Below are 21,978 nucleotides of genomic sequence, written 5' to 3'. Positions count from 1 at the left end.
GCAGTTCAAAGAAATCCTCACTTGAGAACATACTTGCTGTCATTGAAATTTTGTTAGTTATACCAGTGAGTAATGCTGTAGTTGAAAGAGGTTTCTCGTGTATGAATAGAATACACTCAGATTGGCGCAATTCTTTAGGTGAGAAAAGGGTAGAACAGCTTTTGCGCATTATACACGATGGCCCAGAGCCAATGAATTTTGATGCAGATAAAGCTGTTACGAAATGGTTTGGCAAATGTGAACGGCGTCCGTGGGTACAGCCATATCGCCCCCATAAAGCTGCGACAAGCACATCGGGCTGCATTGGTACAAAACGTAAATTACCCCAATCTGAGGTAATGCAAGAGGTTTTAGATAGAACAAATTGAAACCACTTACTTTGTAGAAACTTTTGAATAAAGGTCAAAAATTTTCATATTTGACAGTTTCTACATTAATATTGACTATGTGGCATGAAAAGTTAAAACAAGTGTACAACACTGTTACAAATGAGAAAGTTTAGGCTACATAATTCTTTCCCAATGTCTTTTTCACAGATAATGTTAGGACCAATCAAGATGATCATTTGTGTGGGGAAACAGCTGATAATTGAAATTGATATCCAACGTTATGAGATATTTGGTGATTAAAATTATTTGATTTAATAAAATATTTTAGTTGTTTTCATAACAGAAATCATATTTTGTTTATTTATTATTAATAAATATAGCTACTGTGGATGTGATTCGAGTAATTGAAATTCATTTGTGTAATTTGATTGCATTTTTACTCAACTTGATATGTGCTTAATATCATGAGCATTGATTTATATTATGTTGTGAATCTGAAGGTATGAGGTAATAAATACACAGTTTAGATTTTTTATCAACATTTGTTTGCGTCACTTTGATTATATAGAAGTCACTTGTTAGCTGTTATATCTCTTGCTTGGTGACATGTAATATAGCCACGCGTCCACATTCTGAAACATATAAAATCAAAGTTACAATGTGCATGACCTGTTGCTAAAAATTGCTGGTCAAATAATAGGTCAGCAGGTCAAGCTGAAACTGGCCTGCGATTTTATGATATTTGGTAAAAAATGCAGGCCATCATATATTTTCTAAAATGAGCCCTGCAAGTAGTTTTAACGAGGTGTCGTATTGGGCATTCTCGTCTAACACACAATTTCATCTTAGATGGTAGCAATGCTCCAGAGTGTGTTGGATGTGATGCTCAATACGGCATCAAACATATTTTGGTTGATTGTGTGGACTTTGCCCATGTTCGGCAAAGGTTCTACACGGTCAACTCTATATATGATTTATTTGACAGCATCGCTGGCGATGTTGTCATCAATTATTTGAAGGCCATTGGCCTTTATCAGAAAATATAAATTTTAATTGTCATAAATATCTGTAGATAAACAGTTATATACATATAGATTTATACAAGTACTATAACCTGGTTTTCGAGTTTTAAATCTTATTTTTCTTTTATACGATTTTAAACATGTCTGTATTTTTTGTTTTACTTTTTGATGTTCATATTATTATATCGAAAACCTTTACCGTCTCGCGTTTTCACCTTGTTCTCGCCACGATATGGCTGAAATATTGCCGATGTGGCGTTAAGCCATAATCATTCATTCATAATAAACTGCATGCTATTTATCCTGTCTATGGCTACAATTCTTATAATTGTGGAATGTCTCGTAGAGACCAAGTAGTTTTAACGAGGTGTCGTATTGGGCATTCTCATCTAACACAATTTCATCCTGGATGGAAGTAGTGCTCCCGAGTGTGTTGGATGTGTTGCTCAATATGGCATCAAACGCATCCTGGTTGACTGTGCAAACTTTCCCATCTTCGGGAGAGATTCCACACAGTCGATCCTATATATGATTTATTTGCCAGCATCGCTGTCAGTTTACGGGACATTGGCCTAGGTCATAAAACATTAATTTTAATTCTAATGATTATATATAGGTAAAAGTTATATACATATAGATTATTCGTAAAATATGCTGGTTTTCGAGTTTTAACTGTTTTTGGATTTTTTTTATCATGTCCGAACTTTTTATTTCGTTTGTGATGTTCTCACTACTATATCGAAAATCTTAACCACCTCACTTCTTCACCTTGCTCTCGCCACAACATGGCTGAAATATTTCCGATTTGGCGTTGAGCGGTAATCATTCATTCATTCAGTCTATATCGTTCTCTGGTGAGGTCTAAATTGGACTATGGGTCCATCATTTTGGTTCCGCTAGGAGGTCGTATATTAAAATGTTAGATTTTGTTCATCACCAAGGTTTGAGGCTCAGCCAGTAGAAAGTTTATACGTGGAGGCAAATGAGCCTTCTTGATGTAACCGACGTATAAAACTGAGCATTCAATATGCTACAAAGCTTAAAGCTCATCCTACGACTACCCTACCCTGCTTACGACTGTGTTTTTAACCCATCTTATGTAGATAAATTTAATAAATGTCCCAATAAGATCTCTTCGTTCGGTCTTCGTATACGGGACCATATTGTGGGAGTTAACATCAAGCTAGAGGAAATAGCTCCAGTATCTTTTCTGGAGTCACCTCCCTGGCTTCTTTCACAACCTTAACTGATATTTAATCTACGTAACCATGTCACATCTGCAATCGCAAAGCTGAACAGAGAGCATATGCCAAATAAGATGAAAGAGGTAAAGGCATACAAAAGGCAAAGAGGGGAGGATGACAGCACAATAACTCTGGCCACAGATGTTCGTTACAACAGCATTACCATAACCAGCCCCAAGAAACCAGGCCAGAATGCTTCACAGGTAATTTCACTGGCTGTGGAGACATCAACAGACAAGCAATACATTGTCTCCGCTACACTGAAGAATAAATTGTGTTGGGCTGTGTCCTGGCTAAGAGGGAAAGGCTTCCAAGTAAAGTGCACTGGAGAACACGAGGAGTGCACGGCGAACACAAACCCACATGCCCCCTGGTCCGAGGGGAATATCGGGAAGGACATTGACGAGGCAAGGTGTTTTATCCAAGCACGTAACCACGGACGGCGACTCCAGGTCAGCCAAGGGAGTGGAAGACGGCATCCGACTGGTCGAGCCACTAGTGGGAGGTCGAACGGGTAGCAGACCCCACTCACCTAGGTAGATCCCACTTCAAGAAATGCAAACAGGCTAAGTTCAGCGATGTCATGTTCGGGGGACAGGGCCAAACGAGGTAAGCCAGGAAGAAAGCACAGAACATGTTGAGCCGGGACGTTAAGGCCAGGTGTAACTTGATATTTTCTCAACTTATGTCTGGGGAGAATGGTGACATGAGAAGAATAAAAATTCACCTACCCAGGGCTGTGGATGCAACGGTCAGGTGTTACGGTGGGGACTGTTCCAAATGCCGCAGGAAGTGTGGTTTGCTCCTCCGGGGACAGATCCCTGTTTTTATCCACCAGTAAACCCTGCCCTTTCAACATGGATGACAACGACAGGAAACTATTGACCGAAGTACTGCACATGAAGTTGAGCGAGACAGCCCTCTACACCCTCCGGATGAACACCAGCACTCAAAAGTGCGAAGCTCACAACAGGTCACTCACTGTCTCCTTGCCCAAGAATGTAAACTACAGCAGAAATATGGAGGGAAGGGCGGCGTCCACAATCCACAGACTTAACAATGGCCATGACAAGCCCACTGCTGCCAAACTCCGAGCTGTCGGCGCCAGTATTTCACCTTGCAGCGAGAAAACGGTACAACAGATTTAAAGGGTGAACAAGTACCACAAGGGTTATAAGAAGCAACAGACAGTTTAGGGGAGATCACTCCGCAAGACAGCCAGAAAACTCCAAGAGCACATTCAGTACAGGCTTTCAAATCCATAAGAGAAAACTGACTATGCCAAGGGACAACTGGACAACACCCCAACAGATCACAACAGAATATAATATCTTTACCTGTTTTAATCAGTTTTCTATGCATGGCTATAATCTCAAGAATGAATGGATTTTTGAAATTTATTATTTTCAATTGCCAAAAGACAAAACAGCTAGTCACTGCATATGACTAAGACTGAACACCACTAACATGTCACCGCTCTGAACGTTATTAACCAACAACAGTAACAAGACCATCAACAGAATAATCTATAATCAAAATTCATAAATGAACAGCAAGGAAACAACAACAGAAATTATTGCACTATTATTAGAAAAAAGTTATTTATTTTGTTACAGATGTCTGAACCATCTCATCATTGTGCATGTGGGGCAGCCTATAGGTCAAGATCTAGCTTATATCGGCACCGACGGTTTTAGAGGTTGAAAATCTAAAACCGTTTTCAGTTGCCCATTTCTCGATCTTACTGAGACAAAGCTGCTGCTGACGTTCACTATTGTTAATATTTTTAGTTCGGCAGGATATAAGGAAATCATCCACGTATAAAAAAAGCCCTGCGCGAGATGTTAATGTTTGTGTTAAGCTATATATTTTGATGACCAACAATGTTGCATATAATATACTGCCCTGAGGAACACCCCTTTGCTGCTCATTAGTCAGGAAGAGTGGACCCAACCCGTACCTTAAACTGTCGATTAGATAATTCTAACATCAATATCGGTAATCGACCTTTAAGAGCCACATACGCGAGGTCTTTTAAAATACCATATTTCAGTGTGGTGGCGTAGGCCTTTTCAAGGTCAAAAAATATATCGACACCACATGTTCACTATTGCTAAAACCATCACGAATAAAAGTTTTGAATTGAACAAGAAGATCTAAAGCTGATCAACCTTGCCGAAAGCCACACTGTGTATTAGATATTAAATTGGTTGTTTCTAATAAAAAAAACAAGTCTATCATTAATCATCTTACAGACACAGCTGGTAAGAGCTATGGGACGGTAATTAATTGAATCAGTATGATCCTTACCCGGTTTAAATAACGGAAATAATACACGCCTCCCTTCGTGACGGTGGAAAATTACCAGTCCTCTAAATATCATTAAGCAAGTCCAAGAGAGTCTACAGTGGCTCAGGTGGTCAATGGTTTAGAAACTTGTAATAAACGTTATCAGGACCACAAGCACTATCGTGTGCCTTTTTAATGCAGTTTTTAGTTCATCTATATTACAAATAGGGCGAGTATATTTTCCTAAATTCTTAGAAGAAAAGGGCAATTTAATTTTCTCCTGCTTTTTAATATGTTGGAATTCTCAAAAAAGTATAGTTCTCAGAAAAAGATTTCTGAGAAATTGTCTCGGCCAATATATCGGATGGAGAGGTTAACATATTATCTCCATCCTTTAAATGCTGAACTTTAGCTTTATTATTTTTGCCCTTAAGTTTCTGAATTGTATTCCACACCTTACGCATGGGTGTTTTTGACGTAGTGTCCGAAACAAACTTACGTCAACAAGATCGTCTCTTGGACTTGAGTAGTCGACGAGCTTTAGCTCTAAAATTGCGAACCTGGTTTAAATGATTATCAGTAGGACAATGATTAAATCTGCGTTCAGCCTTTTTCCGGTCCTTTATGGCTTTACGACAGTCATTGTTGTACCCGGGTTTACTTTTGGATTTGTCGAGGTCTTAGGGATAGTTCTGTCAGCTGCTTGTAAAACAAGGTCATTAAATTTTATATAGGATCATCTGCTGCATTGAGAGCCTCTGAGGTTAAAGCAGCCCCACAAAACATCCCAATTGCGATCCAATCTGCTTTATCAAATTTCCACCTAGCTACACACTCTAAAGAATTAGGAGTGATATGCTCTGGGATAATGGGGGAAAATGGTCACTATCACACAGATCGTCATGCACTTTCCAAGAAAAATCAGGGAGACGTAATGGATCCGTGATAGTAAGGTCGATTGCAGAATAAGCGCAATTACCCGAATGTAAATAAGTATTAGAACCATCATTGAAATAACACAGTTCATCCTTAGATGAGAAGTCTTCCACCATCTTGCCCTTATATTTTGTATTATTACTGTCCCATAGTGGATTATGGGAAATAAAATCTCCCTTTTAATATATAAGGATTTGGCAATTGTTCTGTTAAATTATCTAACTGCAAAGCTGACAGAAATGTTTAGCTGAACATAATGTGATTGTTTCGGACAATGAAACACGAACGGCCACAGCCTAAAGCTCTGTATCCAGAGTGAAGCTGTGAATAATATTGTTATTGACGAAGACAGAAGAGGCACTTGCAGCTCGCTCTTCTTCATTTGTGGAAGTACTGTATAATAAGTAATGTTTAAGAGTTGTCTTATCTTTGCCAGATGTCTTCAGGTGAGTTTCCTGAACACAAAGGGAAATACGATTTACTGATTGAACAATCTGTTTTATTTTAATAAAATTTACCTTAAGACCTCCACAATTCAACTCTATAATTTCATCTAAAGAAGGCATTATGGAGGAAGGCGTATGGGGTATGTCTCTAAGTTTGGACCGCGAACGACCCTTTCTTGGAGATCGGCTGGAAGATCTCCGTGGTGCGGGTGATGTATCCATCACATCCCCATCTGATGTTGAAGGACCAACGTCCTCCAACGATCCAAACCTATTGAAAGTTTAGGCAGGGTCCGTAGTGGCCTTAAAGGGACGCTCTGTTGGGCCACTAGGTTTATTGTAATTATTTGGAGGTTTATTTTCGGACGTATTTTTGTTTTTAGGTTGATTAGGGTTATTGGGTTGGTCAGTATTATTCGCTGGTTTATCTCTTGTACTGATGTAGTCTGGGTTGAAGTACTAAAAGCAGGTCGAACAGTAAGTTCTACAGAAACAGGACAAGATTTGTAATTTGCTATGGGCCAAGGCATTGATGTTTGAGAAGCAACAGATGCTACTTGCTTGACCGCATTGGAAAATGAAGTTTGCAGTGAAGTATTAGGAGGCAAGGATAGTTCGCGGGCCTCCTGATACGATACATTGTTTTTAGATTTCATTGTGATTATTTGTTTTTCTTTTACGAAAAGTGGGCAGTCCCTAGAGGAGGCCACGTGATCTCCACTTCAATTGCAGCACTTAACTGCGCTGCTACAGTCGAAAGCATCATGACTGTCATATAATGTGGTTACATCTATATGTGAAACGGACTATAGAGATGCATGATATAGACTGTACAGTTATGAGTGACTAGTAAAAGTTGTTTGCAGTTACAGACCGGTGTTCTTCGATAATTTACATGTGTACAGCACATGATATGGTGTCAGAGTGGTCAGACTAGATAGACGAATGGCCAAGTTCGAACCTCCAGAACCATTTTCGTTCGACAGATCAACGGAATGGGTAGAGTGGCGAGACAGGTTCAGTCGCTTCAGACACGCGACAAAACTCCACAAGGAAGATGGTGACGTTCAAGTTAGTTCGCTGATCTATGCAATGGGATCACAGTCCGAGGCAATCTTCAAATCGTTTGCTCTCAATGACAATGACAAGAAAGACTATAACAAAGTTCTGCAGAAATTTGATGAACACTTTGTTCCCAAGCGAAATGTGATTTTCGAGCGCTGTAGGTTCAACAAATATGGAAAGCAAGACGGTGAAAGTGTTGAAACTTTTGTGCGGAATTTGTACGCGCTAAGCGAACACTGCGACTGTGGTGATGCCAGAAATAAATACATACGAGACCGACTTGTTATAGGATTATTAGACGGGCAAGTATCGGAACGATTACAAATGAAAACTGACTTAACATTAGATGGTGCAATTGAAACAGCTCGGCACTCAGAACTAGTTAAGTCAGCGAAATGAAATTCGGTCAACCTCAGCATCAGCCGATGCTATACGGGTCACGCAGTCCCGGGCAACGCCTATAGTCAATGCCAGAGGTAGAGGTAGCCAGTCAAACAGACAAAATACGCGTGGCGGTGCCAGGCCTAGACAGAGACAATCGCAGCAGAAAAATCCAGTCGGTAATCGTTGTACCTGTTGTAATTTATTACATGCACGTAATAAATGTCCTGCTAAGAATGCGGAGTGTAACAGATGCCACCATATTGGACATTATGAACGATGCTGTCTAACTAAAAACGTTGACATTGTTACTCATCAGACAAGCCAGCTACATCTTGACAATGGTTATAATTTCCTTGGAGCTGTTAATTGTGTCGACTCACAGGAACCAGCATGGACTGTCAATCTTAGAATTCTCAATAAATCGATTAAATTCAAGATTGATTCTGGAGCAGATGTGACAATTATGTGTGAAACCACATACAATTCACTGCAGCCTAGACCAGCTCTCAAACCAGCCAGTGCTATGTTAAGCAGTCCCGGCGGAAATCTGACAGTTCGGGGAGAGTTCGAAACCGACATTAGGCTGAACGATGAGAAATTTACAGTGAACATTTTTGTTGTTTCTGGACCTACACATAACTTGTTGAGCCGTGGAGCAGCAGTTGCCATGGGATTAATCCAACGATTGGATGAGATCAACGACAGTGTATTCGGTGATATTGGACTTATGAGGTGCGATCCGGTGAAAATAAAGCTGAAAGAAAACGTCACACCGTACGCAATTCATACTGCGCGACGAATACCGATTCCGTTACTACCAAAAGTAGAAGCGGAGTTGAAACGTATGGAACAGTCAGGTGTCATCATAAAGGTTACCGAACCTACAGACTGGTGTGCGCCTATGGTTCCAGTGGTAAAGCCGAATGACAAAGTGCGCATTTGTGTCGATCTGCGACAGCTCAATAAAGCGATTAAACGCGAGCGATATACGTTTCCGACAATTGACGACGTTCTACACAAGATGGCAAACGCGAAGTACTTTTCGCGACTTGACGCGAGTTCCGGTTTCTATCAAATTCCTATTGACGATGAAAGCTCAAAACTAACATGCTTCATGACGCATCTCGGACGATATGCTTTCTGTAGACTCCCGTTTGGAATTTCGAGTGCGCCAGAAATTTTCACGCGCATCGTTACAGAATTATTAGGTGACCTCGAGGGTACCGCGGTCTTCATGGACGACATATTCGTGGGCGGAGATACTCGCGAATCCCATGACAGAAATTTAAATCGTGTTTTCGATAGAGTGCGCGAAGCACAGATGACGTTAAATAAGGAGAAATTTGTGCACTGTCAGACAGAAATGGACATATTAGGCCATAGACTGGGTGCTGAAGGAATCAGTCCTCACCCCGACAAGGTCAAGGCGATCGTGGACTTACAGCCGCCTAATGACATTGTAGAATTAAGACGCTTTCTCTGTATGGTAAATTACCTTGGACAATATGTACCAAACTTATCGGACATGCTACAACCACTGAATGAATTGCTCAAATCAGATAAGGTTTGGATATGGGGACAACCACAGGACAAAGCTTTTCGTGCTGTTAAGCATGCTCTGTCATTGTCACCTGTATTAGCAATCTACGACGTTACCTTGCCAACGATGGTAAGCGCAGACGCGTCGCGATACGGACTTGGTGGTGTTATTCTGCAGCAACATGGTCAGCTGTGGAAACCGGTAGCTTACGCATCTAGAACTCTTACCGAAACTGAAAAGCGCTACGGACAAATTGAAAAAGAGTGCCTAGATTCAGTTTGGTGCTGCGAAAAATTTTCGCGATATCTAGTTGGATTAGAATCATTTCGACTCGTGACGGATCATAAGCCGCTTGTTCCTCTCATGAACAGTAAAGACATAGATCAAGTGCCGATTCGATGTCAGAGACTGTTAATGCGACTAATGAGATTCAATCCTATTGCGGAACATGCACCAGGTAAAACAATGGTGGTAGCCGATACGCTTTCGCGAAGCCCATTGTTAACGACAGAAGACACATCGGTAGAAGAAGACGTCATCGCGCATGTAAACGCGGTACGTGCGCATTGGCCAGCATCAGACGCGAAATTAGACAGTTTGCGACAAGCAACCAACGCAGATGAACAACTTTTGACAGTTATTCGCTTTGTTCAAAATGGATGGCCTGAACACGCGAGAGATGTACCTGAAAGTATCCGAGATTACTTTTCTGTACGTGAGAGACTGAGCACAGTCAATGGACTTTTGACTTGTGGTATACGTATTGTGGTTGCAGCGAGTTCTCGAGACGAGATCTTGGACCGAATACATGACGGACATTTAGGCATGACTAAGTGCATACAACGGGCCAACCAACCAGTATGGTGGCCAGGATTAACAAAGCAGATCCAGACTAAAGTTGCCCAGTGTTCCTACTGCCAGATAAACAGACCTAGTTTACGCAAGGAACCGCTAAAATCAACGCCGTTACCTTCGCGTCCTTGGCAACAGTTAGCCGCAGATATACTGGAATTCAAAAGTAAACATTACTTACTTGTAATCGACTACTTTTCGCGATACTTTGAGTTAAAACACGTCCCGCGATTAACCAGTAATGTTACTATTCTCAAGATGAAAGAGATGTTCGCGCGATTCGGAACGCCCGAACAACTTATTACTGACAATGGTACCAACTTTGTCTCGCGAGAATTTAGAGAATTCCAAACCGCGTATTGCTTTCAGCATACGACAGTGAGCCCTCATCATCATCAGGCAAATGGTGAAGTTGAGAGAGCCGTCGCGACCGCGAAGAAAATATTAGGACAGAAAGATCACTTTCTTGGCCTAATGACTTACCGTTCTACGCCGACGAAGCCTACAGGATGTAGTCCGGCGGAACTTTAACTTTTAAAAACAACCCTCCCCATTCTCACCGAAAACTTAACTCCAAGGTGGCCGAACTTTGAGAAGGTGAGAGAGAATGATGATAGAGCCAAATCGTTGAATGAACGCTACTTCAACGATCGTCATGGTGTACGAGAACTTCCTGAACTGAAACCAGGCGACACGGTTCGTGTAAAACTAGACAATGAAAAGGGTTGGGTGACAACGGGAATTGTCACAGATAAGCTCCCAACACCGCGATCTTATAATATCGAAACGAGCAGAGGCAAATACCGTCGTAACCGTAAGCATTTAAAGCCAGCTCCAGGTATTACTTACGAGATGACCCCACCGGAAGTTGACCCACTTGATGACTACATGCAGGAAACCCCTATTGTAGGAAATCAGCCTCAAGCAAATCAGCTTAGTGGACGTAAAGTCACGCGCTCTGGACGAGTGGTCCGACCTCCAAAACGTTAGGATTTGATTGACATTCGTTTCTAGAAGTTCTGAATAAGTTTACAGTTTAGCAGTAGTTAGCAATGTTGCTGTAGTGTAGTCAAAGGACAATAAATTTAAAAGTTAATAGGCAACATTGAATTTAGATTTCTTCCATGCAGTTTGCTAGTTTAAGTTTGAAATTATATACTCAAAGACTTTAGTTGTCTTCAGTTAATAGATTTTAGTAGTTGACAAACGTTTGATGGACTTAAGAGGGCAGATGTCATATAATGTGGTTACATCTATATGTGAAACGGACTATAGAGATGCATGATATAGACTGTACAGTTATGAGTGACTAGTAAAAGTTGTTTGCAGTTACAGACCGGTGTTCTTCGATAATTTACATGTGTACAACACATGATAATGACCCTCACTGCCGCACCGTTAACAAACCAGATTATTTTTACATTGGCCCTTGCCATGACCAAACTTTTGATAGCGAAAACAACCTGTCAGGTTAGGCATATTTAAGTCCACACTAACCCTATAGGGGTCAATGTAGATATACAACGGTATAGATTTACTGTTGAAGGTCAGAAGATATGTATTTAGTTTATTGATGTTACCAGAGTTCTTTGTAGTGAAGCGTTTCACTCTGGTAACACGCTGTGATTTCAGTTCTGTGCAGATTTCCTCTTCTGAGAATTCAATGATACCCTAAACCCTGTCACGTATAATTCCCCGACAGCTGTTCAGGTAATTATGGGGGTAGGTATGGACAGGAATATGTTATGTTGTTTATAGCTAATAAATTTGTTTATTGTTGTTTTCGGAATCATGTAATGAGAATGTCTCTGAATCGTAATTTTTTGATGTACCTGCTGAACCCTGTAAGGCCTTTTTTGTTACAAATGGATGAGTTTTCGAGGCCGGCTTCTGTTCCCTCTTTGTTGGTTGATAACGGACAGGACAGTTGGTCGGCTTTTATAGTTCTCTCGAGTCCGAAAAAACCTTTGATTTTCTCTGTTTGTTAGCATTTGAAATTGGCTGAGAGGAAGACCTGGTAGTTAAAGTAAACGACCGGTAATGTTTTTCATGCCTCTATGCCTTATAATACACTAAATAAACATTCACAGTGTTGAAATTCGGCAAAGATTGCGGCCTCCAGCGTAAATTTGGGGAGATATTTACTTATTAAGTTCACCTAAGCGGTCCCGTCTGTCGCCCAAAATAGCAAAGCAAACTTCGGGCATCGCCTCATGAATATTCGGAAGTGACGTAGAAAGGGATTTGTCTCCATATGTTCCCACACGACGATAAGAAAAGGCTCGATTTGTGGAACAAATTTGTGAAAACCAAACGAAAAGATTGGGTGACAGCGTCTCCAACTTCCCTGCTGTGCTCTTCACACTTTCGGGAAGATGATTTCTCCAACTTGGTTGAATTTAAGATGGGCTTTGTGGGTCAGCTGTATTTAAAGAACACTGCTGTACCTAGTGTTCACGGCCAAATGTCTGCCAAGCCCTCTACAAGTGGACAAGATCAGCAAGTATCCGGTGGTAAGCGTCGCAGTGCAGCCACAGTGAAATTGTCAGCTCACAAAGTAGGTGACATTGTTATGTGCAACACTGTTTTGACAGCCTAAATAGAAACCATATTTTAAATTAAACATTTCTGGTTGTAGGCCTAATGAAATCAAACTTCGATTCGAGCAGGTGATATTGCGGCCAACATTGTGGTAGAACACACTGTAGAAAAAGCTGTGCCGGTTCTAAGAATGTTGTTGTTGTAACCTTATCCCTTCTGCAGCGTCCTTGCATAGTATGATATGCATAGCCTAAGCCAGCCAATTATGCAGATAATTACCGTTTCATTTCTCATTTTTCTCCGTTTGGCTTCATTTTAAACATCAGGCGATTGCAAGTGTGCTACAGTTATCAAATCCATGTTCGGAAATACTGACAAAATTATCGGTATAGTAGGCCTACTTTTTGAAATTGAATTTGAAAATTCAGAAACTTCAGCAATTTTGGTAACATATTAAACTGGCAATGTTAAGCCTGTTTTTGAATTTCCCACCCTCAGCCAGACCACTCATGCTTTCAAATTTAATATTAAAAATCACAATTATTTCTGTCCCAACAGTCAGTAACATTTTAATATTCAAATTTATTTGATGTGAATTTATATCGCTATTTCGTAAATGGGACATTTTTCTTATTTTTTTTTTTAAATAATTTATTAATAAATTTTGAAAGGATAGTATTTCATACCACTTTCATTGCAGTGTGCACTGGATTACGGTCATGCTGATATAAGTATATTTCCAATATTCAACCTGGCTCAGTGTGTTTTAACATTTCCTTGAGGCTTAGAAGGTGTACTTTTGATTAGTCACTGACCCCCCAATTTATGGCAAAGTGTGAAAGTATAAAGTTATTTGTTCTTAAATGAAATTTTGACCTCCTTTTTTTTTAGCGACACACAGCTGTGAGTATGACTGCCAGTTCAAGTGCTAGTGCTGACAGTTCAGCTCCTGAACCATGCAGTCCTGATGCAGATGTTTGCACTGAAGAAAGTGTTGATCCAGTGGACGTACCTGTACCACCGCTGACTATAACTCGTGCAACGCAGTATTCACGCAAGCATTGTCAGCGTAATAAAGGTATATTGCGTTATAGCCTATAGTATTCTTATCACACATGTCACAAGTATAAATCAACTTGTGACACTTTGCCTAAAGCAAAAAGATTGAGACGGTGCACTGTAATACATATGAGGTGAATGTTTATTGTTGTGAGCCCAATCATGCATATGTGAATAAGAACACTAACATATGCATTGGAAGCGAGATGTTCATCCTTTTACAGGGAAATTTCCAACAATGCATGGCAATTTTGAAAATGTAAATATTTTTTTTTATTTCGATGTGGGGGAAGGAATCTTGATCTGTCAAACATAATCTACCAGACAGTGTTCCTTAACAGTTTAATATTGATGTACTTTTTGGGGAACACTTGAAAGACTTAAAGATTATTTTTTTGTAAATATGCTGCTAGAGATGTGGATTATTAATTTTTATTTTGTGTTGGGTTTTTCTTCTTCACAGGAAGTCAGACTGAACTTAAAAAGATAAACAAGGCAACGCAGACAACTGCTGCTGACATAGTACAACAGGTGTCTGCAACTGCTACAATTCCAATGCCCATGTGCTCAACACCCAGGAAGCGGACTGCCAGCCCAAACTTACATGCGACTCCTGTCAAGCTTGCCCGGTTGTCCAGCCCAGAAGAGACACCCATCAAAAATGTGTCCGATCCGGAATATATTCCCAGTGACCTGTCATTTGAAGAGCAGGAATTCGAAAAAGAACTAGAGTCAGAGTATGTGTTAAACGCGCTTGCTTCTTCAAAATGAACAGTTGAATATTTTTTTTTTAACAATTTACTACCCTTTGGGAATGTTGAGATGTTGTTCAGTTCATGTCCAGTCTTAGTATGTATAACAAAAACTTACCCAAGAGCTACCCAAATACCCCTATAGCTCAATGGGTAGGGTGTGCGCTTCAGGGTATCATTTCACGGTATCATTTCACGAAGAAGTCGTTAGCCCTAGTATGTTGTAGCCGTACGTTGCCAGGGTATTTAAAGCAAATTTGTGTTGTAAGTTGTTTTGTGAAATGAGTCACAGGGCTGCAGGATTCAGGGTCAAGCCTTGGTCACTTCTTAGACATCTTAGACTTCAAAAGTGCAAATCATAATGATCCATATCATAATGTACTGTGGCATTAAACATCAATTTAAATAATATTTTCATGTGTTAATTTTGAAGAAAGCGATCTTGTCTTGATTACTGTTAGGCTTAATGTTAGGATTTTAGGCATTGCATCCAAAATGTAATTTATTGTTGCAGGTCTGAAGTAACACCAAATAAGATAAGGAGGAGAAATTTATTGTGTTCCAGTTCCAGTTAAGAGCTTTTCAAGAGCTGCCCTTTGTGTGCTGGAGAAAGCAAAGCCATATTTCCACCGACAAAGACTGGAACAGCAAGTAGTGTAAAACAGATCTGCCAGGAAGTCGGCTGTGGTTTTACACGCTCCTGGAACAGCCAACCTAAAGTTGGGTGTTACTTTGCTGGAAATGTTTTGGCCAGCGCATCCCTGCTCTTCTCCGGAAACCAGTTTTCCAAAATGAACAGGTTTTTCAAATACCTCCAGGTGCCATTCGTAAGCAAAACTGCTTACGAAGAACATCAAAATAAATTCCTGTTCCCAGTGATAGATAAAAAATGGCAAGAAGAACAGGAGGCTATGATGGAGGAACTGAAAACATTAGGCGAGGGGCTGCACATTGGAGGTGATGGGAGGGCTGACAGTCCTGGACATTCAGCCAAATATGGAACCTACACCACAATGGAGTTGCATTTGGGGAAAGTAATAAATCTTCAACTGGTTCAGGTAAAAGCAACCCCCATGCCCCCGCCCCCTTTCCTAAAAAACAGCAATTTTTTTTACAGATTTTTACAAGATCCCTCATTGAAGCTGGGTACGCCTTGTGCTCAGCGTGTTAAAACTGATATTGTTGCCAGGAACTTGCCAGAGATCGATGGCTCTATCTACATGTGGGCACTCTAGCTTTACCCAGCTGTTCGACTGGCACATTCGTATAAATGAAATATTCTTAAGTAGGGTGATAAACACTTACCAATATATCCTAACCATTTAATCAGATTTACCTCCCCTACAGACTGATTCCTGTGCAGGTTTTGATAGAATTTCAAAACATTCATTAAATGTATTCTAACTGAAGAATTGTATTGGAATCCTACACTTTCTTTTAGGCTGATCCGTCCACTAGTTTTTCTCATTCTTTCATTAGAGTTGTAATAACTTGTATGTATTGCAATAATGTAACGTATACATTCAAAGATGTTCTATGTATCTTGTAGGAATATTTATCTTTTTATTTTCCAGAGTAATGAGGCTAAGAACAGTAATTGGATGGAGCTGGAGGGCCTAAAGCGGAGCATTGACTGCCTCAAGAGCTATGGTGTGGAGCTCGACGCCATTGTTACTGATCGACATAGATCTGTGGCTAAATGGATCAGGGAAAACCTGCAGGAGACCAAGCATTACTTTGATATTTGGCATGTGGCGAAAGGTTAGACTTTATTATTACAGTGCGTATCTAATGACTACATGTATGCTTAATTTCATCTGGACAGAATTGTGAGTGTGTTTTGTTTGCCCATGAAATTCTCCTCTAATATTGGACACTCTCTATTGTCTTATCAAATTAAAAGGGACTGTTAATGGTGTTTTTTGTACGGTATGTGTGGTACAAAGAGATGAATAATGCATGACTGTGTTACTTAAACCATACCATAGGTCTTGGTAAAAAGTTGGATAAGCTGGGGCAGACACAAGATTGTGCCCTTGTGAAGGAATGGAAGAAATCGATTATCAACCATTTGTATTGGTGTGCTGCATCAACCCCGGATGGCAACCCTGAAATGATGTTTGCAAAATGGTTGTCACTGTGCAACCACATTCTTGGAGTCCACGATGGACACTCAGATTTATTTCCCAAATGTGAACACGGTCCACTGGCAGCACCCAGGGAGAAGAAATGGTTCAAACCAGGTAGCTTATTATAGACCTACATGGATAACTAGTGTAAACAAATTCCTTAGGTATTATTGCCGGAGTGTTCTGTGACAAATGCTAAATGTATTTTAAGTTTGCTTTCTCAGCCACATACACACATGTATATACATGTATACATATGATCATATGTCTTAAGGTCTATAATAAATGTATTTTTAAGGTGAAAAAGTAACTGTTGAACTAGAAAAGATCTTGACGGACACCTGGCGGAAGAAAGATGTCCGACAGTTATCTCCTTTGGGGCAGACATCCTCTTTGGAAGGATTCCACAGCACCATCCTGCATTTCGCTCCCAAACATACCAGTTTCCAGTACAAGGGAATGCACTACAGGTATGTATAGACCTATGCAGAATAAACTCACAATAGCTGCTAGGTAACTGGAAAGCAAGCTTCCAAAGGGAAATCAGGAGCGGGTCTGGGCTGAAGGCCTATGTCCTTAAGCTGCACCGACACACGAGGCTCGGGTTCAAATCCAGTCGTGAGTCATAGAATTGGCATGATTCTCTCGCTCCCAGTGTCATGGGGCCTTGGTGGCTAATTGATTGACAACGCTTGTGCATCTGCAAAAAAAAGCAGTGATACATTCGCTGGAAATGATTGGCCTTTCAGTACTGATGTACTCCTGAGTTGCGCTCCGTGTGCAGAACTGGATGTGTGGCATATGTGAAAGTTTGGTGGTTTCCTCCGGGTACTCTGGCTTCCTTCACCTGTAAGCTGGCAAGCCGTCATGTAAGTGAACAATTCTTAAGTATGCCTATAAACAAGAAATCAACCAACGGGAGATCACCAGTTGTGTGGACTAATAATAATTATGTAACCACAGTAGTGTATTTTTTAGCTCAAACATTTTACAATATTGAACTAATAAAACTGTGTACACATTCGACTGGAGTTTATGTGTAAAAACTGAAAAAAGGATAATGCTTTTGTCATTTAACAGAGTAATCCTGGCTGCTCTCCACGTTAATGAGAACAGCGGCAGAGAAAGAGCTTATGAGAGAAGCGGAGAGAAACAGCTCACTGTGTACTTCTCCAAGGCTAAAAAAGGAGAGCCCTCAGTCAGATGGGAAACAGTAGCCTCAACATATGGTGAGTAATACAGTGACTGCATGTTGGTACAGCTTTTGTCTGTGCTCATATGAGATTGACTACAGTTTCTCTATTTTTAATTAGGCAATTCTTATGTAATAAGATGTAGTAAATTCCTGTTCTTATCTTTTGCAGGTTATGGGCACCGCCTTATGTCGGCCGTTGTTGAAGGTATAACTGGTAATGCTGACGAGCTAGCTAGGAGCCTACAGCACCTTATTGTACCGCCACCTTTGTCATCAGCAATGGAAGACGTAGATCGAGAAATGGCACGGCAAAAATTTGGTACATACCATCGCTATGGTCAAATAGATTTATAGGCAATTTGCTTTCCTGGTGCTGGTCCTTTCTCCTCTGCTTTTGCTTTTATGTGGTTGAGGGCAAGCTTATTTGTATGATTATAATATATATGCACCTGATCAAAGGTTTGATCATGCAAGAATGAGAATCTGTATGTGCTGTAAGATTTTCTGCCCAAATCGCTTTTTTCTTGTATGAAAAAAATTATGATGTTGCTGATAATGTTTAGATTTTATGTTAATTGTAAATGTATGTAAATGTATTTGATTTATTAGGCAAGGAATAAAAGTGTTTATTGCACTCGGGCATGGATATCCTTACATAGACTGTTGACTCAATAGGTCATTTAGCATCTTGAGAAGACCATGTAAATTATACATTGTAAAACAATACATTTTGTTTGGCTGTATTGAACTTTATGTTGGGCTTGCATAGTTGCATGAAACTTTGTACCTTGTTGATTTATGTTTGGCTTAATTGTATATGTATATGGTAAATTAACCTTCAATTGTAATGGTTCTCTGTTCTGCTTTGCTTATATAGGTAAAACTCTGCTTCTCTGTTTCCTATTAGACTGAAATAAATAGGTGTTGGTCTCTGGGTTTAGTTGGATGTTAACGGATAGATGCTTATCCTTCATGCTGTAGTGTTCGTGCTGTGTGACAAAGCACGAGGTCAACTAGACTCGAGAACATCAAATTTTCACGATTTATTCCATGTTCATGGGGCCTTGGCGACACTTAATTGTGTATTAGCATACCCGTATAACAATAAGCGGTCATGTTGCTAAGGGGCACAACTTGATGTACATACACACCTGGCTGGGATTAAAATCCAGCCTCAGTCAAAGTATTGTCATGATTCTCTTGCACTCACTGTTCATGGGACATTGGTGGCTAAGCAGTTGACCACTTTGTAAATATGCAAACCTAATGATACCCTCGCTTAAAATCACTGGACTTTTACCGCTCCTTAGTAGGTGGTGGAATAGCGACTAACACTTGCCAGAGGTTTGGTTCTCTTTGGGTTCTGAACGGGTCATGGCCGCGTGGTTAAGGCACACGCCTTTAGCTGAATGGAGGCAAGAGGCTCTGGCTCAAATCCAGCCTGTCTAATAATTGTCATAATTCATAATACATTTTTCACACAGTTCATGGGGCCTTGGTGGCTAAGTAATTGAAGGCGCTTGCAGATCTGCTAAAGCTGGCTTTTCACCACTACAATACCCCTTTGTTGAAACGATATATGTATGATAATGTCATATGAAAGAGTGGCCAGCACTCACTAAAGTTTGGTGATTCCCTCCGGGTACTCCGGCTTCCTCATGTGAGCACTGTTGTTGAAGTGAAACATTCTTGTTACAGTGATAATGCCTAAAGGCAAATCAATCAATTATGAGTGAATTATTATATGCTGATTACCACAGTTATCCTGATCGCTGCCATAAGTGGCGGTACATTTATTTACAACTAAGAAATAAATAACAAAACAAACTGGGTAAAACAACATGAATAGCTTTATGTACATTTTTTCAAATAATTTACAAGTGAAGCATGGATATATGTTGTTATTTTCAGTGGGGATCCCAGTATCCAGTGCGCTGTTCTCCATCAGCCAGGGGAAATTCTTGTAAGATCTTGTGGACACAGCATGCTGGAAGAACCACACGAATTCTTTTCCCCAACCATTTCCAACACCATCTACACAGCTGGCGATATGCTACATACCGATATTGCCTGCAAACCAAATTATGAATGATAATGTACATAAATGGTCTGGTATATATCTTGTTATTTCGTTTTAACTTTGGGCATATTAAGCTAATTCAATAATTACAATAATAAGTTTATGACGAAAACTACATTATGCAAATCATATTTTTTTTTGTTTTACTGCAAACAATTTTTTTATATCCACTGCGCATGATATATGTCGATGTAAGTAAACAAATGTCTTTGAAAATTGAATTATATGTATATATTTGTCCTACATGTATTTCAGTCATACTGGAAAGATGAATGTATGTATACTCAACTGACAAGCTATGTATCAAGGAAGTTAATAAAAGTTCTGTCAAGGACTTAATCAAACAGTATCCGTTGCATTTTTTCTGACATGAGCATGATGAACTAACAGCTTAGAGGTACATGTATGCAAAGCGAGGAGTCCTGTGGTGAGGACAATGCTCTCGATATGCTTTCAAAATGTGTTCTAGCCTTGGAGCTTGAGACCAAGTGTTTTATAAATAACAGCATAATCCCTCTTTCCACATATAGGCCACAGGCACTTGATACCGATACACAGAATGACAACAAAAGATATAGGCCCCTATGCTGTATATGCAGCTATATATGTATGGCCCTTCATCGGTACCAAGTGCCTGTGATATAGGTCAACTTTTGTCAAACATGGAATCACATTAAAAAGGAAAGCCTCGCTACATTCTCAAAATTTCAACCTGGGATGTTGTACTTACGAATTATGGGTCAAATTCATTGGTCCATACTGTTGCCTATACACATAGTAAGCCGTTTCCAGCACATCCCTATCCAGAACAACAGACTGAAAACCTGGGTGCTCTGTTATGCACTTCGGTTTTTCATCCCCGGGTGCCAACTCGATCCTATCCACCACTCTGGAAATTTCTTGGCAGCAAATGCATTCCTCTTGTGAATCCAGCGGATGACACTGACCACAAGTACACCTGGAACGAATGGAGAATACAAGCATATAGACCTAGTTACTAACGCAGGGCAAATAACCAAAACAGCGCCTGGGTTGGCCATAAGCCTATTATAAAAATATCACGCTTGGACATTTTGAGATAAGGTGGAATAAGTTGGGATCTAACGCTATGCTTATTTTATGACACAATATATGAACATTACGATTAAATAGAAAACTTGTCGTACCATTCAGTGTTCTCACGTCGGTCAGGACCCTCAGGCTCAATGTCCGTGACACTTCCTTCCACCTCGGGTGTCTCGTCTCCGTCCGATGACCACTCTGGTTCGAACATATACGGGTTTATGTCCAAAGTAGTAGCTTTGCAGGTGTCTACCTCTTCATCAAAGTCCGCATTTCCATCACTGCTACTGCTGCTCTCCATACTTTCCGACAAAAGACTCGACTCCTCGTATTCAGGATCAGCCATTTCTTTTGTTTTAGTACATGTGGCCCAGTAGCTGCCTGAAGACCGGCTTCTCGATTCTACGTCACGGGTCAAAAGGTCATATCCCTGCTGAGCTGGGCGACTCGAACTCGGGGCTACTCGCCGGGGGGCACTTAATTAAGCTTAATTGACCCTAATTTAGCGAATTGTTTAAAACGGCTTATGGGGATTAGTTTTGGTAACCCTGTTCAGTATTATTAATCTCGGGAAGCCCACTCACCGGTCCTTTACTTTAAAATAGAGACATTAGAAGAAAGGTTTGAAGAAAACATGGCATATAGGTAATTAAAGTTTACCCCATGTTTTCCCCACCCTCCACGGAGTGCCAATAAAGGCGATGTCTGAACCAGAGGATATCCATCAGGAAAGACACCAAGGACTCCACATGAGGTATACTCAAATAGATGGCCTTGATATGCATACCCATTTCCCGATTACAAGGCAGGACATCAGACACGAACTACTTGACTGACCCATGAGCCACCGCTTCCAACGTAATCCCTCGAACGAAAGTTGAAACATATTTATTTTCTTATGAACGTTATGGAGAAAATTTTGGGACCACACCGAGGTAAGACGTGACCAAGCCGATTGATCGGAACGGGGCCATCTGACGTCCCGTCTCTCTCCAACTAAGGGCCAAAGTGACGTGTTGGGCGTGAGCATCTCGCAAGATCAACACGCCCTCA

General features: G+C 40.5%; 3 protein-coding genes across 3 annotated transcripts; 2 read left to right on the top strand and 1 right to left on the bottom strand.

The window, feature by feature from the left end:
* Positions 1 to 13,421: 13,421 nt before the first annotated feature.
* LOC135464839 (uncharacterized) lies at positions 13,422 to 15,034 on the top strand. Its single transcript, XM_064742408.1, has 3 exons — positions 13,422 to 13,726; positions 14,171 to 14,444; positions 14,974 to 15,034. Exons 1-3 carry the CDS (start codon positions 13,558 to 13,560, stop codon positions 15,032 to 15,034), a joined length of 504 nt encoding a protein of 167 aa, XP_064598478.1. The 5' UTR covers positions 13,422 to 13,557.
* Positions 15,035 to 15,042: 8 nt separating this feature from the next.
* Positions 15,043 to 19,398, top strand: LOC135464679 (uncharacterized). The gene is made up of 6 exons (XM_064742170.1): positions 15,043 to 15,517; positions 16,034 to 16,220; positions 16,448 to 16,702; positions 16,887 to 17,058; positions 17,669 to 18,102; positions 19,268 to 19,398. Exons 1-5 carry the CDS (start codon positions 15,251 to 15,253, stop codon positions 17,823 to 17,825), a joined length of 1,038 nt encoding a protein of 345 aa, XP_064598240.1. The 5' UTR covers positions 15,043 to 15,250; the 3' UTR covers positions 17,826 to 18,102; positions 19,268 to 19,398.
* A 292-nt stretch (positions 19,399 to 19,690) lies between these two features.
* LOC135464680 (P2X purinoceptor 7-like) lies at positions 19,691 to 21,638 on the bottom strand. The gene is made up of 3 exons (XM_064742171.1): positions 21,030 to 21,638; positions 20,594 to 20,821; positions 19,691 to 19,853 (listed from the first exon to the last, which is right to left on the bottom strand). Exons 1-3 carry the CDS (start codon positions 21,269 to 21,271, stop codon positions 19,691 to 19,693), a joined length of 633 nt encoding a protein of 210 aa, XP_064598241.1. The 5' UTR covers positions 21,272 to 21,638.
* Between the last annotated feature and the right edge of the window lie 340 nt (positions 21,639 to 21,978).

Source organism: Liolophura sinensis, chromosome 4 (assembly GCF_032854445.1).
Source record: "Liolophura sinensis isolate JHLJ2023 chromosome 4, CUHK_Ljap_v2, whole genome shotgun sequence".
NCBI lineage: Eukaryota > Metazoa > Mollusca > Polyplacophora > Chitonida > Chitonidae > Liolophura > Liolophura sinensis.
This window is presented reverse-complemented; position numbering and strand designations above follow the sequence as displayed.

Bases quoted from the DNA above. Each gene is read 5' to 3' on its own strand.
- LOC135464839 (XM_064742408.1), top strand. From the start codon at position 13,558: ATGACTGCCAGTTCAAGTGCTAGTGCTGACAGTTCAGCTCCTGAACCA. The intron at 13,727-14,170 runs GTATATTGCGTT...TCTTCTTCACAG, and splicing joins GCATTGTCAGCGTAATAAAG to GAAGTCAGACTGAACTTAAA. The intron at 14,445-14,973 runs GTATGTGTTAAA...TTATTGTTGCAG, and splicing joins GAAAAAGAACTAGAGTCAGA to GTCTGAAGTAACACCAAATA.
- LOC135464679 (XM_064742170.1), top strand. From the start codon at position 15,251: ATGAACAGGTTTTTCAAATACCTCCAGGTGCCATTCGTAAGCAAAACT. The intron at 16,703-16,886 runs GTAGCTTATTAT...TGTATTTTTAAG, and splicing joins GAAGAAATGGTTCAAACCAG to GTGAAAAAGTAACTGTTGAA. The intron at 17,059-17,668 runs GTATGTATAGAC...GTCATTTAACAG, and splicing joins TACAAGGGAATGCACTACAG to AGTAATCCTGGCTGCTCTCC.
- LOC135464680 (XM_064742171.1), bottom strand. From the start codon at position 21,271: ATGGCTGATCCTGAATACGAGGAGTCGAGTCTTTTGTCGGAAAGTATG. The intron at 20,822-21,029 runs GTACGACAAGTT...CATTCGTTCCAG, and splicing joins CGACGTGAGAACACTGAATG to GTGTACTTGTGGTCAGTGTC. The intron at 19,854-20,593 runs GTAAGTACAACA...TTTGGTTTGCAG, and splicing joins ATGAATTTGACCCATAATTC to GCAATATCGGTATGTAGCAT.